Raw genomic sequence first — 16,878 nt, 5'->3', positions numbered from 1 at the left:
GGTCCCACACAAGAGATTAATGTGCAAAGTTGAAGCACATGGGATTGGGGGTAGTGTGCTGACATGGATTGAGAACTGGTTGTCAGACAGGAAGCAAAGAGTAGGAGTAAATGGGGACTTTTCAGAATGGCAGGCGGTGACTAGTGGGTAACGCAAGGTTCTGTGCTGGGGCCCCAGCTGTTTACACTGTACATTAATGATTTAGACGAGGGGATTAAATGTAGCATCTCCAAATTTGCAGATGACACTAAGTTAGGTGGCAGTGTGAGCTGCGAGGAGGATGCTATGAGGCTGCAGAGCGACTTGGATAGGTTAGGTGAGTGGGCACATGCATGGCAGATGAAGTATAATGTGGATAAATGTGAGGTTATTCACTTTGATGGTAAAAACAGAGAGACAGACTATTATCTGAATGGTGACAGATTAGGAAAAGGTGAGGTGCAACGAGACCTGGGTGTCATGGTACATCAGTCATTGAAGGTTGGCATGCAGGTACAGCAGGCTGTTAAGAAAGCAAATGGCATGTTGGCCTTCATAGCGAGGGAATTTGAGTACGGGGGCAGGGAGGTGTTGCTACAGTTGTACAGGGCCTTGGTGAGGCCACACCTGGAGTATTGTGTACAGTTTTGGTCTCCTAACCTGTTATTGAGAGAGTGCAGCGAAGGTTCACAAGACTGATTCCTGGGATGGTAGGACTGACCTATCAAGAAAAACTGGATCAACTGGGCTTGTATTCACTGGAGTTCAGAAGAATGAGAGGGGACCTCATAGAAATGTTTAAAATTCTGATGGGTTTAGACAGGTTAGATGCAGGAAGAATGTTCCCAATGTTGGGGAAGTCCAGAACCAGGGGTCACAGTCTAAGGATAAGGGGTAAGCCATTTAGGACCGAGATGAGGAGGAACTTCTTCACCCAGAGAGTGGTGAACCTGTGGAATTCTCTACCACAGAAAGTTGTTGAGGCCAATTCACTAAATATATTCAAAAAGGAGTTAGATGAAGTCCTTACTACTAGGGGGATCAAGGGGTATGGTGAGAAAGCAGGAATGGGGTACTGAAGTTACATGTTCAGCCATGAACTCATTGAATGGCGGTGCAGGCTAGAAGGGCCAAATGGACTGCTCCTGCAGCTATTTTATATGTTTTTATGTTTCTAAAAGCACCACCGCTCTCAAAATCATCGCAGACATCACATTTCATGACCATCAACACATTGTGGATTGCAGTGATTTTCAAGAGGCCAGCATTATTTCTATGACACTTTTAGAAATCATCCATCATATATGATTGGTCGGATATGAGTTGGTGTGACATCTATTGACTTTACATCACGCAATGGTGTAAGCTTTACTCACGTGGCATCACTTCAGGGTTTGCAGATGCATCCGTGGCTGTCCGGGGGTGCTTCCTCATGAATGCTAGCACTCGTTCCTGCATGTCAGTGATGTCGCTGGGGACTGGTGGCCCCCCCACCCGTTCACCTCTGCATGGACCTCATCATCGATAGCTTCTTCTGTAAAAGGTGACAGGACGACATGGCATGGGATCATTGCATGATATCATTGCTCGGTACTGTCACAGACACTGATACAACACATAACCAACAGATGTAATCATGATTATTATAATTGTTATCATTCTTTACCTAAAGACGTTCACCGTGACCGCAGGCTTTGAGTAAAACATTCCTGGTAAAATTGGAAGACCTCACATCTGCTGATAGTAACTCATGACTGTTACAAATCAAATTATATAAATACATAAGTACATGTAAATCAATGTAATACTTACTCTTGTGGATCCCACAAGGTCGTTCCATCATTTGCAGCATCAGTTGCCCTCATGCACCTCATTGGTTGTCGACGAGACCATATCCTCTGGTAGTCCTTTGGGGTGGGCTACCCACGCTCTCCCTGTGTCAAATCACCCCAGCGTGATTCGACCTCCTGCAGGAGGGAGGCATTTGCCTCGTCCAAGAAACTCCTGGCTCTTTTGCGGTCTCCAATGTGATCCTCTCCCACCTCACTGCTCTCCTGCGTCAGTCTCCACAGTGTGCTGTGATACCTCCTCCTCTCCCTCCATTATAGGGCAAATTCGGTCAAATATGTGGCTGTTACCAGCTACTTTTTGTTTGCCTACTTGCTGTGAAGCTCTAAAGTCACCCTCCTTCCTCCAAAAGCAGCCACACCACACACAGACACGCCTTCAGTCCCTCTGAGCTCCCTCTCTCTCTGTCTCCTCTTCTGCACATGTCATGACGACCTTTGACCTCCTGAATCGAGCGTTACCATGCCGTTGCTAAGGATGGCCACACTTTACGGCAGAAGGTCAAAAAAATTTAACGCTACCGCCCATTTGATATTGCTTGTGGTGATGCCCATTTTCAAAAATGTCAACTTGATCTGAAAACCCATTTTTACCGCCCACGCTGGAAATAACACCCATTTTTGGATGATAAGCTCAAAAGTGGAGGTTCTAGCCTAATGTATGTAATGCAAGCATGGCTCACCCCATGTTCTGCCAATATAGCTCACCCCAAGAGCTAGAACTGTGGGTTTAACTAACTCAGTTGAACCTGTGGAACTCTAAGTCTTGTTGGCCCTTTCCAACTTGGGCAGTGCACTGACTCTCTGGCACATTGTGAAGCTTATTGTCAAACTCATGGTTGGCAAACCACTTTTTGATAAAATGCCACCTCCAGTGTAAAGTGGTTGATGATGATCTTTCCAAGTTTGTTGATTAAAGCTGGTCAATGACAACAAGGCTCCGAAATTCCATCCGGTGAGCTGCGCCGTATTTTCATCAATGTGTCAGGAGGTGCGGTCTCTTATACACCTGAATTTCGTGGGTTAACTCATTTTCATATCCATTCGAGCATCACCAGCTCAAATCCCATGTAAAATGTGAGTTATATGCTGGGTGGGGCTTTAGAATTAGAGCATAGCCTTTAAAAAGCTAAGTCTGGCTGAGGATTGCAGTAGCAGGCTGAGGGAGCAGCAGTGAAGTGTTTGACTCGTTGAGATCCCTATCAGGTATCTCGTGCAATTTTGTCCCATGTTTTAAGAATACCTTCTACAGGAGCTTCTGGCACAGATTTCTGAAGAAGGGACAACAGCATTGCAAGGTGGTACAGGAGAAGAGCAATGTCAGTGAGCGTAATCTCTAAATCTTTCCCAAAGGAGACTGAGCAGAGGGGAGAGAGACTGTTGGTTATCCACAGGAGAAGGCCTTCAGAAGTGCCTTGTGCCATGTGGAGGGTGATAGCACTGGCATTGAGTGCCAACTGGCTCACCCAGGACTATAGACCAGTGCTGCAAGAAGTTCAATGATCTGACAAGAGCAGGCAAGGTAACACACTGACCTCTCTCCCTTGTCCCATTTGGTCATCCTGGGTTTGAATATACACTTCATCCTCTAAAATTAAAAGCTGCAAAACTAACCGTTCACACTACACTCTTGTTAAAGAGGGCAATAATTAGGGATACCACTGCTAGTGTAGCTATCTTCCATAACAGCACTTTACTTGCATGCACATTCTTAAAGTCCCTTCCTCCACTTTAACAGGTGGTACCACCACATCTCTTGCATCTTACATCAGCTGTCCGATGTCACCTGGAAGAGTCCTCAGTTGTTTGCCGTCATCTAATTCACTCAATCCAGTTACAGGAGAACATAAGGACATAAGAAATAGGAGCAAGAGTAGGCCATATAGCCTCTCTAGGAGCATAGCTGATCTTTGACCTCAGCTTCACTTTCCCGCCCGATCCCCATATCCCTTGATTCTCTTAGAGTCCGAAAATCTATCGATCTCAGTCTTGAATGTAATCAACGACTGAACATCCATAACTCTCTGTGGTAGAGAATTCCAATGATTGACAACCTTCTGATTGAAGAAATTCCTCCTCATCTCAGTCCTTAATGGCTGACTCCTTATCTTGAGATTATATCCCCTAGTTCTAGACTCTCCAGCCAGGGGAAACAACCTCATGCAAATTGTCTGCTCTTGCAATTGGAAATGGTGAGGTCAGGGCACCGTTGTAAGGTTGCATAATTTGTGGGGAAACCCCCCAGTGTTTGGACTCATTGGAAAGGAAATTTAATTTGGAACTATCAACCAGAAAGTTTGAGATCCTGAGTGCACATGGAAGAAACTACGAGTTTTAATCAAATTTGGGATTTTTTAAGGCAGTTTGGGTCCGTGTGGGAAGGGCTAAGAACTAAAGGATAACTATCCTTCAAAAGAAACCAGTTTTGAGGATTGAAACTGTCTGGGGTATTGAAGCTAAAACAAATCGTCTGGGGAATTGTGTAAATTCGAAAACCCTTCTCCCCAGGAGACATTAACATAGCAACAATCAACCCAGAGATAGGCAGCCATCACCCTGAGCAAGAAACCAATACAGCATATATATAATGACAATGGCACATCGCATGGAAAACCCAGACCTAGGCAGTCATTGCAAATACCAGAGCTAATTTTTCCCCATCAAGAAACAAATTTAAAAGATCGACACATCCAAGACAGGTTAACATTAATAGGCCTGCCAAAATATGACAAAGAGATATCAAGCCTGCCAAAAATTAAACAAAGAATCAGGGCTGATTTGGCGCAAAGATTAGAACAGCTCCCACAGTATAAGTGGGGCCCTGTTTTAAACGAGATAATGCATCCACTTGCAATGCATCAGAGGGAGAAAGGAGAGAGACCACCGCAGCAGTTTTAACAAGCCTCTCCAGCCTTGACAACACTACCGGGGTCACACTGCCCTGCTATCGAGAAGGAAGGAAAAACATCGCCATGGCAGAGAAAGCAGCCCCAGAACCTTGGACATCACCATCGTGACAGCAACCGACCACAGCCAACTTGGTACACCGAAAACACCGCGATCGAATAACTCCGAAACAAAGCTCCTCAAAGAAGAAACCGAAGATTCAAAAGTTTTCACTCTACAATCTAGTCCTGACTACCAACAGGTGAAAACATTACCTAAAGAGACTTTGAAACCTATTTCTAACGAAAGAAAGTGGGTACTCACCCCATAAGTCCAATACGTGCCCTAACGCATCAGCGGACACCACCCAACTGAAGACTACGCAGTGAGAAGTCTTCTACGACGTTCGGAGTACGGCAAGCAGAACCTATAGAGTCCAGCGAACCCCGAAATCGTGAACCACCGCCAACTGTCAATAAAGGATTGGTGAGAATAGTCCCTGTTTGCCTTGGAATTTAACTTAGTCAGAGTTAGGCATTGGGAGGTGGGAGGTGTATTATTTTCTGTAATCCCTTTGAATGTGTGATATAGTGTTCTTTATTTGAATGATTACAAGTTTGACATTGTATTTTCATGTTCTTAATAAAATTGAAGTTCTTTGCACCAAAACAGTTGTCTCTTGCACTTTGTCACATCCCGCAAATAAATCCAGAGTCTAGAACCCAGGGAGTGGGAGCGATTCGGACTGCTCAGAAGGTCAGAGGTGAACCTGACCCCAAAGGCCACCCCCTAGACAGTGCCAGGTTAATGGCTGGGAACCTACACAGACCCTGTGGTATCTCTGAGGCGGCCCACAGCAACAACTTTCCACACCCATCTCAGCCTCTTTAATCCCAAGGGGGTTTTGCTTGCCCATTCTTCGCTTATACTCTCCTTCCATGCAGATCCATTGCAGGAACGGGGCAGAGGATGAGGAAGATAGTGATGAGGAGGAAGTGGAGCTTCTTCCTTGTCAACCATGAGGCTGACAAAGACAGGGCTGGTGATGAAGAGGGAAAGGAAGTTAAAGTCAACTCATCCATGAGATTCTGGATCAGCTTCTTACCACATCTTCCTCTGCCATCATCATCATAGGCAGTCCCTCGGAATCGAGGAAAACTTGCTTCCATTCTTAAAATGAGTCCTTAGGTGGCTGAACAGTCCAATACAAGAACCACAGTCTCTGTCACAGGTGGGACAGATAGTCGTTGAGGGAAAGGGTGGGTGGGACTGGTTTGCCGCATGCTCTTTCCGCTGCCTGCGCTTGATTTCTGCATGCTCTCGGCGATGAGACTTGAGGTGCTCGGCGCCCTCCCAGATGAACTTCCTCCACTTAGGGCAGGGACTCCCAGGTGTCAGTGGGGATGTTGCATTTCATCAGGGAGACTTTGAAGGTGTCCCTGTAACGTTTCTTCTGCCCATCTTTGGCTTGTTTGCCGTGTAGGAGTTCCGAGTAGAGCACTTGCTTTGGGAGTCTCGTGTCTGGCATGCGAACAGTGTGGCCTGCCCAGCGGAGCTGATCAAGTGTGGTCAGTGATTCAATGCTGGGGATGTTGGCCTGGTCGAGGACGCTAACATTGCTGCGCCTGTCCTCCCAGGGAATTTGTAGGATCTTGCGGAGACATCGTTGGTGGTATTTCTCCAGTGACTTGAGGTGTCTACTGTACATGGTCTATGTCTCTGAGCCATACAGGAGGTCGGGTATCACTATAGCTTTGTAGATCATGAGCTTGGTGGCAGTTGATGCCACCCTCTGGGTCACTTGCATCCTCATTTATACTTCCACTAGGAGGAATCAGATTACGTACCAAGCATGAAGGAGCAGAACAGTGGGGAGTGGGTGAGGCTGGGCCACCTTCTCAGTGGAAGCTGAGGAGAAGATTGACCATAGCTTAGGGGTTTTGGGGCCTAAATCTCAAGCATATTTGAAAAGAAGGATGTTCAAGGAGCTTTATACCTACGTACAGGCTCTGAGGTCAGTCTCCAAGCATGTGCGGCAACTGACAGTATAATTCTAGAGTCTAAAGCTATCTTGTGCAGCAACATCAAAGCAGCCTTTTCTTTATTGCTGACAGCAATATAGCATGTGACAGCTTCACTGGAATCTGGAGCAGACCCACACTGACGAAGCAGCCACAGACCAGTTGGTTCCTCCTCCTCCTCCTCCTCCTCCAGGGAGCATAGACTGCAGCCCTGATGACAATAGGCAACAGAACAGACAGGACCCGGCGTAGCAGCTTCCAGAGCCGAGTGGCCAGGGTGCAGGTTGATGTCTCTCAGGGCTCTCAGGATCTGATAACTGTAACCAGATCAGCCAGCCTGCTGCTCAGTTGGGGCACAAATATAAGAGCTCAGTGGAATGGTGGCGGCTGGAATTGACCTGCCTGATACTGCCCTCACGCAGGACAGCAGCACATGCCAGGCCTCTGATCTTCCCCTTCTGAGCACCATGCCAGTGGCACATTGCAAGTCATACCAGCCTGCCTGGGTTCAACTCCATAAATGCAGTAAATGCATCCTCAGTGAGAATGGTGATTAAAAACCTCTACCCAAGCATGGTGCGAAGAACATCTTAAAGCTGTGTACAGCAGCTTGAATGTCACTAGTATTCCAATCCAGTTTCTAATCCGAGAGCAAGCTGCCACAAGAGGAGTGCCACCTTGGTCCCATGTATCTTTTGTTGCATAGGAGCAGTGAATTACCTTCCATGATACTTGCCCTCCAGAAAACTAGAATAACAGAAAGAAAGGCGCATTTAGACAAGTTTTCAGAAAGAGTAGGTTGGCTTCTGCTCACTTTGGAGTTTGTCGTATTAAAGGAGAATGTGCACGAAAGCCGTGCTTTGTATTCATGTTAGTCACACAGGAAAGGATGCACTTATGCTGAGTTGACTTATTCAATCAGGTGGTGATTATTGGTATGGTCTTGTCGAGGCAAAGAGGGCTGATGTATTATAATATTCTAGATGGATACTGGATTGAAGGATTCATCTTTTACTTGATGGTGGGAGAGAAGGAGTTAAGACAGTGGCAATAACAGTAGACTGTGTTAAACAGAGCAGAACACTTCAGTGATCAGCTGTGCTCTAATGCCCTTTGCAGCAGTAATTTAGAAGTCACTTGAGTGATAGTTACCATGATACTCTTTTCCATGTACTTCTGCCTCCAAAGCAGCTAGAGCCATCTTCCTAGCAAGGTCCAAGTCCAGGCCTTTTTATATGGCAAAGTTGTGCAACGCACAGCAGGCAAAAGCAAAGCAGGACACGCAAACTGGAGCCTAATGCAGAGTCCCCCACAGTCTGTCGAGGCAACAGAAGTGTCCCTTTAAGACTCAGATGGTCCTCTCAATGACCATGCTTGCAGAGGAATGATCCTCACTGTAGCACTCCTTTGCTGCTGTTCTTACAACTTTTAGTGGGGTCATTATCCATTGGAGCAGATCCCATGGCCTTGCCACCCACAAGCTACTCATTGACATGATTTTCTTCCTTGGAGAGTTCATGAAGGGCTGAATTCTGAAGAATGAATTAATTGTGATAAGTTGCAGAGTATCCCGTATTGAAGTGTCGGATCCTTTTCCTATTGCCACAAACAATCTGTAGGTACCAGCTTTGGCTCAATGCTCAGAAAGTCATGGGTTCAAGAATCACTCCAGAGGTCTGAGTACATAATCTATGCTGAGACGTCAGTGCAGCACTGCGGGATTGCCTCAGTGTCGAAGGTGACATCTTTCGATGAGACATTAAACCAAAGTCCTGTTTTCTCTCACAGGCAGATATCATGGGCCCCGGGCCGTGATTATTTGAAGAAGAGCAAGGGAGTTCTCCCCTGTCCAATATTTATCAGAGTATCTGGTCATTTCAAGTTTTCCCCAGTTTTCAGGCTCAGAAACCTCCGACAGCCTCAGCTGATCCTGGGAATGGTAGCGCCTTATCTTTCTTTTTCTGATTTACGAGAGTTAATCCAGGGAATTCGGGGTTGTAGACCCATTGGCCCATATTTTAATGTAAGTTAATTAGATGGCTGGGGATTTGGCATCTGGATCAGTTTGAATCCAGTGAGGAAGTTCAGCAGGGACAATTTGTGGCCGGAATACCTGCAAAAATGTCTTCCGTCCCGAATTGCTGCTCAGAAAAAGGATTTTACAGCTTAAAACTTCTGAAAACGGATGGAAATTTGGGGACTAAGGAGAAAAAATTGGCCTGCTTTGCGCCTCCTGTTATCTCCTGCAGGGGGCGGTAACAGGGCGCTATGGGATTACCAGCCAGGCATGGCGAACTCACTGAACTTCCCTGGTGGTTTTGCGCTGACGCTAACACTTACCGCTTCGCACAGCTGCGCCCCATAGATCGTGACGTCATCCGGTGCGCAGCGCCCCATTAGCGCCCCGGATGTGATATTCGCTCCCGCCTCCTGCAGCATCACCGGGTGTCAATAAACGGTAGCTGCCGGAGGCGTTGTCACCTCGGCTGGCCGCTTGGGGAGCGATATTTAAAGACAGTGGTGGTCAGGCAGGACAACATATATTCATCTCCCCAGTCTGGTGTGTTTCGCTTTTTTTGGACCCCGCGATTTGTCAGCCCTGCAGTCTCTTAGAGAGCTTGGGGCTGCTATACACGTAGCACAGGTCCCGTGGCCCCACAGAGATAGGCTGAAGATTGCATTACACCAAGATTGGCCCTTCCCTATAAGCGAGGGAGGAGCTTCCAAACGCGGCAGCACTGCACAGAACATTGTTCAGCGCTCTGCTGATACTGCACCTCTCATTCGCTTTGGCGCTCGAAGCGCTTGATTTAGCGCTCCATTTCCCTCTTGGAGCACTAAAGCGGAAGTTCCCAAGGGGGTCAAATAATCTTTTCCGCCTGGTGCTACTTTTGCGCTCCCTGAAAAGTTATCACCCCACACAGAGCGCTATGTAATTTCGCGCCTTTTTAAAAAATTCCTTCTCTGGATGTGGACGTTCCTGGCAAAGCCAGCATTTATTGCCCATCCCTAATTGCCCCTGAGAAGGTGGTGGTGAGCCACCTTCTTGAACCGCTGCAGTCCGTGTGGTGAAGGTGCTCCCACAGTGCTGTTAGGTAGGGAGTTCCAGGAACTAATTTTTGTCGCAGTTTGATACAACTGAGGGGCTTGATAGGCTATTTCGGAGGGCAATTAAGAGTCAAACACATTGGTGTGGAACTGGAGTCAGAAACAGGCTAGACCGGGTCAGGGAATCAGCTTTCCTTCCATGAAGGACATTCGTGAAATAGTTGGGTTTTAAACTGAATTCAACTTCACAGACTGCCATGGTGGGATTTGAGCTCGCGTTCGCTGGATTATTAGTTCAGTAACACAACCATTTTGCTAATGTATCAATAAATCTACCATACCTGTCCACCAGGTAGGAAAATTCCGCTCAGTCTGGAAACACAGGCACTAATCCATATTCTTTGTTTTTTCCTTCAAACAGCCCCACAAGATAGGAGCTCTGTGGCCAGTCTTCAGGAAGAGAACTGCATGCTGCAGGAGGAACTGTCCCGTATGGAGGACATGTTGGCACAGAGCCACGCCGAGCGCGACGAACTAGCCATCAAGTTCGGTGCTGTCAGTGAGCGGGTAAGGACAATCATAGATACATTCCTCAGCTGAAGCCCATGGATTTGAATCCTGAATGTTGCATCTTTTCTGAACAGGACTTTCATGTGTTTGAATGAGCCAGCGTTCAGCCAATGAAAGCTATAATATACGCTCTGTACTACCTTCCATGACAACTACAGTCATACGATTGTGATGACTTGTTAAATGTAAATGTTTGAAGGTGCTGCACCAGTCATAGTGGGTGCTGTATCTGCTGTAACGGATATCATTCCTGCTGTACTGGGTGTCATTCCTGCTGTAGTGGGTGTCATTCCTGCTGTAGTGGGAGTCATTCTTGCTGCATCGGGTGTCATTCCTGCTGTACTGGGTGTCATTCCTGCTGTAGTGGGTGTCATTCCTGCTGTAGTGGGAGTCATTCTTGCTGCATCGGGTGTCATTCCTGCTGTAACAGGTGTCATTCATGCTGTAGTGGGTGCTGTATCTGCTACTGAGGGTGTTGCACCTGCTGTAGTGGGTGTCATTCTTGCTGTAATGGGTGTCACTCTTGCTGCAGTGGGTGCTGCACCTGCTGTGGTGGGTGCTATATCTGCTGTAGTGGGTGCTGTACCTGCTGTAGTGGGTCCACCATAGGCTTACTTTGTGGATTGAAGGTGCGGAGGCCCCAACCTTAGAGGGAACATCAGGTCAGTACCATAAAAGGAGCAGCGAGCGGCGGCCATGGGCAGCGTGGAGGCATGTAATTTCAAGGTACAGCGCGAGCTGGTGCAGGAGGGCGATGGCTGTGAAGAATGACGTCATCAAGATCCAGGTCGGTGATTGGAGCGTGGGTAGATACAGCAGGAACAGCGAGATCAGGGCGAAGGAGTGGCGAGAGATTGTAGAGGGACGTGATCGGGGCCCAGGGGAGGCGTGAGTTCGGGGCCAGGGACCCAGGGGCAGCACTACGATATGTGTGCGCACGAGGTCCATGCAGCAGAGCAGGTCTCCAGTCGTGTTGGATAATCCTTGCCATTGGACCAAGCCCATGCAACGACCACCACACGTTAAAAAAATTCACGCACAGGCATCTTCCACCCTTCAGGATGTAGTTCAGGCCCTTCATTGAAACACCTGTGAAATCGTTCTTTTTTTTGGCGTGGTAGCAAGTCATCCTCGTTTCGAGGGACCGCCTATGATGATGATGATGAGTGGGTGCTGTATTTGCTATAGTGGTTGTCATTATTGCTGTAGTGGGTGTCATTCTTGCTGTAATGGGCGTCATTTCTGCTGCAGTGGGTGCTGTACCTGCTGTAGTGGGTGATGTACCTGCTGTTGAGGGTGCTGTACATGCTGTAGTGGGTGATGTACCTGCTGTAGTGGGTGCTGTACCTGCTGTTGAGGGTGATGTACCTGCTGTAGTGGGTGATGTACCTGCTGTAGTCGGTGCTGTACCTGCTGTTGAGGGTGATGTACCTGCTGTAGTGGGTGATGTACCTGCTGTTGAGGGTGCTGTACATGCTGTAGTGGGTGATGTACCTGCTGTAGTCGGTGCTGTACCTGCTGTTGAGGGTGCTGTACCTGCTGTAGTGGGTGATGTACCTGCTGTTGAGGGTGATGTACATGCTGTAGTGGGTGATGTACCTGCTGTAGTGGGTGCTGTACCTGCTGTTGAGGGTGCTGTACCTGCTGTAGTGGGTGATGTACCTGCTGTTGAGGGTGATGTACATGCTGTAGTGGGTGATGTGCCTGCTGTAGTGGGTGCTGTACCTGCTGTTGAGGGTGATGTACCTGCTGTAGTGGGTGATGTACCTGCTGTAGTCGGTGCTGTACCTGCTGTTGAGGGTGATGTACCTGCTGTAGTGGGTGATGTACCTGCTGTAGTGGGTGATGTACCTGCTATAGTGGGTGCTGTACCTGCTGTTGAGGGTGATGTACCTGCTGTAGTGGGTGATGTACCTGCTGTAGTGGGTGCTGTACCTGCTGTTGAGGGTGATGTACCTGCTGTAGTGGGTGATGTATCTGCTATAGTGGGTGATGTACCTGCTGTTGAGGGTGCTGTACCTGCTGTAGTGGGTGATGTACCTGCTGTTGAGGGTGATGTACATGCTGTAGTGGGTGATGTACCTGCTGTAGTGGGTGCTGTACATGCTGTAGTGGGTGATGTACCTGCTGTAGTGGGTGCTGTACCTGCTGTAGTGGGTGATGTACCTGCTGTAGTGGGTGCTGCATCTGCTGTAGTGGGTGCTGTGCCTGCTGTTGAGGGTGATGTACCTGCTGTAGTGGGTGCTGTACCTGCTGTTGAGGGTACTGTAACTGCTGTAGTGGGTGCTGTGCCTGCTGTTGAGGGTGATGTACCTGCTGTAGTGGGTGCTGTGCCTGCTGTTGAGGGTGCTGTACCTGCTGTAGTGGGTGATGTACCTGCTGTGGTGGGTGCTGTACCTGCTGTAGTGGGTGCTGTGCCTGCTGTTGAGGGTGATGTACCTGCTGTAGTGGGTGCTGTGCCTGCTGTTGAGGGTGCTGTACCTGCTGTAGTGGGTGATGTACCTGCTGTGGTGGGTGCTGTACCTGCTGTAGTGGGTGATGTACCTGCTGTAGTGGGTGATGTACCTGCTGTAGTGGGTGATGTACCTGCTGTAGTGTGTGCTGTACATGCTGTAGTGGGTGATGTATCTGCTGTAGTGGGTGATGTACCTGCTGTTGAGGGTGCTGTACCTGCTGTAGTGGGTGATGTGATGTACCTGCTGTTGAGGGTGCTGGACCTGCTGTAGTGGGTGCTGCATCTGCTGTAGTGGGTGATGTACCTGCTGTAGTGGGTGATGTACCTGCTGTAGTGGGTGATGTACCTGCTGTAGTGTGTGCTGTACATGCTGTAGTGGGTGATGTATCTGCTGTAGTGGGTGATGTACCTGCTGTTGAGGGTGCTGTACCTGCTGTAGTGGGTGATGTGATGTACCTGCTGTTGAGGGTGCTGGACCTGCTGTAGTGGGTGATGTATCTGCTGTAGTGGGTGATGTACCTGCTGTAGTGGGTGCTGTACCTGCTGTAGTGGGTGATGTACCTGCTGTAGTGGGTGCTGTACCTGCTGTAGTGGGTGATGTACCTGCTGTAGTGGGTGCTGCATCTGCTGTAGTGGGTGCTGTGCCTGCTGTTGAGGGTGATGTACCTGCTGTAGTGGGTGATGTACCTGCTGTAGTGGGTGCTGTACCTGCTGTAGTGGGTGATGTACCTGCTGTAGTGGGTGCTGCATCTGCTGTAGTGGGTGCTGTAACTGCTGTAGTGGGTGCTGTGCCTGCTGTTGAGGGTGATGTATCTGCTGTAGTGGGTGATGTACCTGCTGTTGAGGGTGCTGTACCTGCTGTAGTGGGTGATGTGATGTACCTGCTGTTGAGGGTGCTGGACCTGCTGTAGTGGGTGATGTACATGCTGTAGTGGGTGATGTACCTGCTGTTGAGGGTGCTGTACCTGCTGTTGAGGTTGATGTACCTGCTGTAGTGGGTGCTGTACCTGCTGTAGTGGGTGCTGTGCCTGCTGTTGAGGGTGATGTACCTGCTGTAGTGGGTGCTGTACCTGCTGTTGAGGGTACTGTACCTGCTGTAGTGGGTGCTGTGCCTGCTGTTGAGGGTGATGTACCTGCTGTAGTGGGTGCTGTACCTGCTGTTGAGGGTACTGTACCTGCTGTAGTGGGTGCTGTGCCTGCTGTTGAGGGTGCTGTACCTGCTGTAGTGGGTGCTGTACCTGATGTTGAGAGTGCTATCCTGTACTGTCTCACTCACGGGAAGCTCATTCTGGTGGAATATGATTGTAAGCATTCTCGATGTCCTGTTTGCTGATTCAGCCCCACATCTATCCACTGACAAGGCAGCTAATTTTTACATGTGGAACATTGGCTGCCTCTTCCCCATCTTACTCCCAGTACTGATGAAGCCATTATCCATGCCTTCATCACATCCTGGTTGAATTACTCTGACTCACTTACACCGCTTTGAGTACTGTTGGGGGGATGACTCATCAGGGGAGGGCAGCAGCAGCCAAGTTCATGGCACCGTGGCTGGCTCTGTTGCACAGAAGGGCAGGAAAAAGAGTGGCAGAGCAATAGTGATAGGGGATTCAATGGTGAGGGGAATAGATAGGCGTTTCTGCGGCCGCAACCGAGACTCCAGGATGGTATGTTGCCTCCCTGGTGCAAGGGTCAAGGATGTCTCGGAGCGGGTGCAGGACATTCTGAAAAGGGAGGGAGAACAGCCAGTTGTCGTGGTGCACATTGGTACCAACGACATTGGTAAAAAAAGGGATGAGGTCCTACGAAACGAATTTAAGGAGCTAGGAGCTAAATTAAAAAGTAGGACCTCAAAAGTAGTAATCTCGGGATTGCTACCAGTGCCACGTGCCAGTCAGAGTAGGAATCGCAGGATAGCGCAGATGAATACGTGGCTTGAGCAGTGGTGCAGCAGGGAGGGATTCAAATTCCTGGGTCATTGGAACCGGTTCTGGGGGAGGTGGGACCAGTACAAATCGGACGGTCTGCACCTGGGCAGGACCAGAACCAATGTCCTAGGGGAGTGTTTGCTAGTGCTGTTGGGGAGGAGTTAAACTAATATGGCAGGGGGATGGGAACCAATGCAGGGAGACAGAGGGAAACAAAAAGGAGACAAAAGCAAAAGACAGAAAGGAGATGAGGAAAAGTGGAGGGCAGAGAAACCCAAGGCAAAGAACAAAAAGGGCCACTGTACAGTAAAATTCTAAAAGGACAAAGGGTGTTAAAAAAACAAGCCTGAAGGCTTTGTGTCTTAATGCAAGGAGTATCCGCAATAAGGTGGATGAATTAACTGTGCAAATAGATGTTAACAAATATGATGTGATTGGGATTACGGAGACGTGGCTCCAGGATGATCAGGGCTGGGAACTCAACATCCAGGGGTATTCAACATTCAGGAAGGATAGAATAAAAGGAAAAGGAGGTGGGGTAGCATTGCTGGTTAAAGAGGAGATTAATGCAATAGTTAGGAAGGACATTAGCTTGGATGATGTGGAATCTATATGGGTAGAGCTGCAGAACACCAAAGGGCAAAAAATGTTAGTGGGAGTTGTGTACAGACCTCCAAACAGTAGTAGTGGTGTTGGGGAGGGTATCAAACAGGAAATTAGGGGTGCATGCAATAAAGGTGCAGCAGTTATAATGGGTGACTTTAATATGTACATAGATTGGGCGAGCCAAACTGGAAGCAATACGGTGGAGGAGGATTTCCTGGAGTGCATAAGGGATGGTTTTCTAGACCAATATGTCGAGGAACCAACTAGGGGGGAGGCCATCTTAGACTGGGTGTTGTGTAATGAGAGAGGATTAATTAGCAATCTCATCGTGCGAGGCCCCTTGGGAAAGAGTGACCATAATATGGTGGAATTCTTTATTAGGATGGAGAATGAAACAGTTAATTCAGAGACCATGGTCCAGAACTTAAAGAAGGGTAACTTTGAAGGTATGAGGCATGAATTGGCTAGGATAGATTGGCGAATGATACTTAAGGGGTTGACTTTGGATGGGCAATGGCAGACATTTAGAGACCGCATGGATGAACGACAACAATTGTACATTCCTGTCTGGCGTAAAAATAAAAAAGGGAAGGTGGCTCAACCGTGGCTATCAAGGGAAATCAGGGATAGTATTAAAGCCAAGGAAGTGGCATACAAATTGGCCAGAAATAGCAGTGAACCCGGAGACTGGGAGAAATTTAGAACTCAGCAGAGGAGGACAAAGGGTTTGATTAGGGCAGGGAAAATGGAGTACGAGAAGAAGCTTGCAGGGAACATTAAGGCGGATTGCAAAAGTTTCTGTAGGTATGTAAAGAGAAAAGGGTTAGTAAAGACAAACGTAGGTCCCCTGCTGTCAGAATTAGGGGAAGTCATAACGGGGAACAAAGAAATGGCAGACCAATTGAACAAGTACTTTGGTTCGGTATTCACTAAGGAGGACACCAACAACCTTCCGTATATAAAAGAGGTCATAGGGTCTAGTAAGGAGGAGGAACTGAGGGAAATCTTTATTAGTCAGGAAATTGTGTTGGGGAAATTGATGGGATTGAAGGCCGATAAATCCCCAGGGCCTGATGGACTGCATCCCGGAGTACTTAAGGAGTTGGCCTTGGAAATAGTGGATGCATTGATAGTCATTTTCCAACATTCCATTGACTCTGGATCAGTTCCTATGGAGTGGAGGGTAGCCAATGTAACCCCACTTTTTAAAAAAGGAGGGAGAGAGAAAACAGGGAATTATAGACCGGTCAGCCTGACCTCAGTAGTGGGTAAAATGATGGAATCAATTATTAAGGATGTCATAGCAGTGCATTTGGAAAATGGTGACATGATAGGTCCAAGTCAGCATGGATTTGTGAAAGGGAAATCATGCTTGACAAATCTTGTGGAATTTTTTGAGGATGTTTCCAGTAAAGTGGACAAGGGAGAACCAGTTGATGTGGTATATTTGGAATTTCAGAAGGCTTTTGACAAGGTGTCACACAAGAGATTAATGTGCAAAGTTAAAGCACATGGGATTGGGGGTAGTGTGCTGACGT

General features: G+C 48.0%; 1 protein-coding gene across 1 annotated transcript in view; it reads left to right on the top strand.

The window, feature by feature from the left end:
- The window catches only part of crocc2 (ciliary rootlet coiled-coil, rootletin family member 2), a 367,498-nt gene that overhangs the window by 22,561 nt on the left and 328,059 nt on the right, over window positions 1–16,878 (top strand). Inside the window, exon 3 of the mRNA XM_070882196.1 lies at window positions 10,203–10,348. Coding sequence (XP_070738297.1) covers window positions 10,203–10,348 — 146 coding nt within the window. The remainder of the gene's footprint in view (window positions 1–10,202; window positions 10,349–16,878) is intronic.

This window comes from Pristiophorus japonicus, chromosome 6 (assembly GCF_044704955.1).
Source record: "Pristiophorus japonicus isolate sPriJap1 chromosome 6, sPriJap1.hap1, whole genome shotgun sequence".
Taxonomy (NCBI): domain Eukaryota; kingdom Metazoa; phylum Chordata; class Chondrichthyes; family Pristiophoridae; genus Pristiophorus; species Pristiophorus japonicus.
Note: the sequence above shows the minus strand (reverse complement) of the source record. Positions and strands in the feature narration are given on the sequence as shown.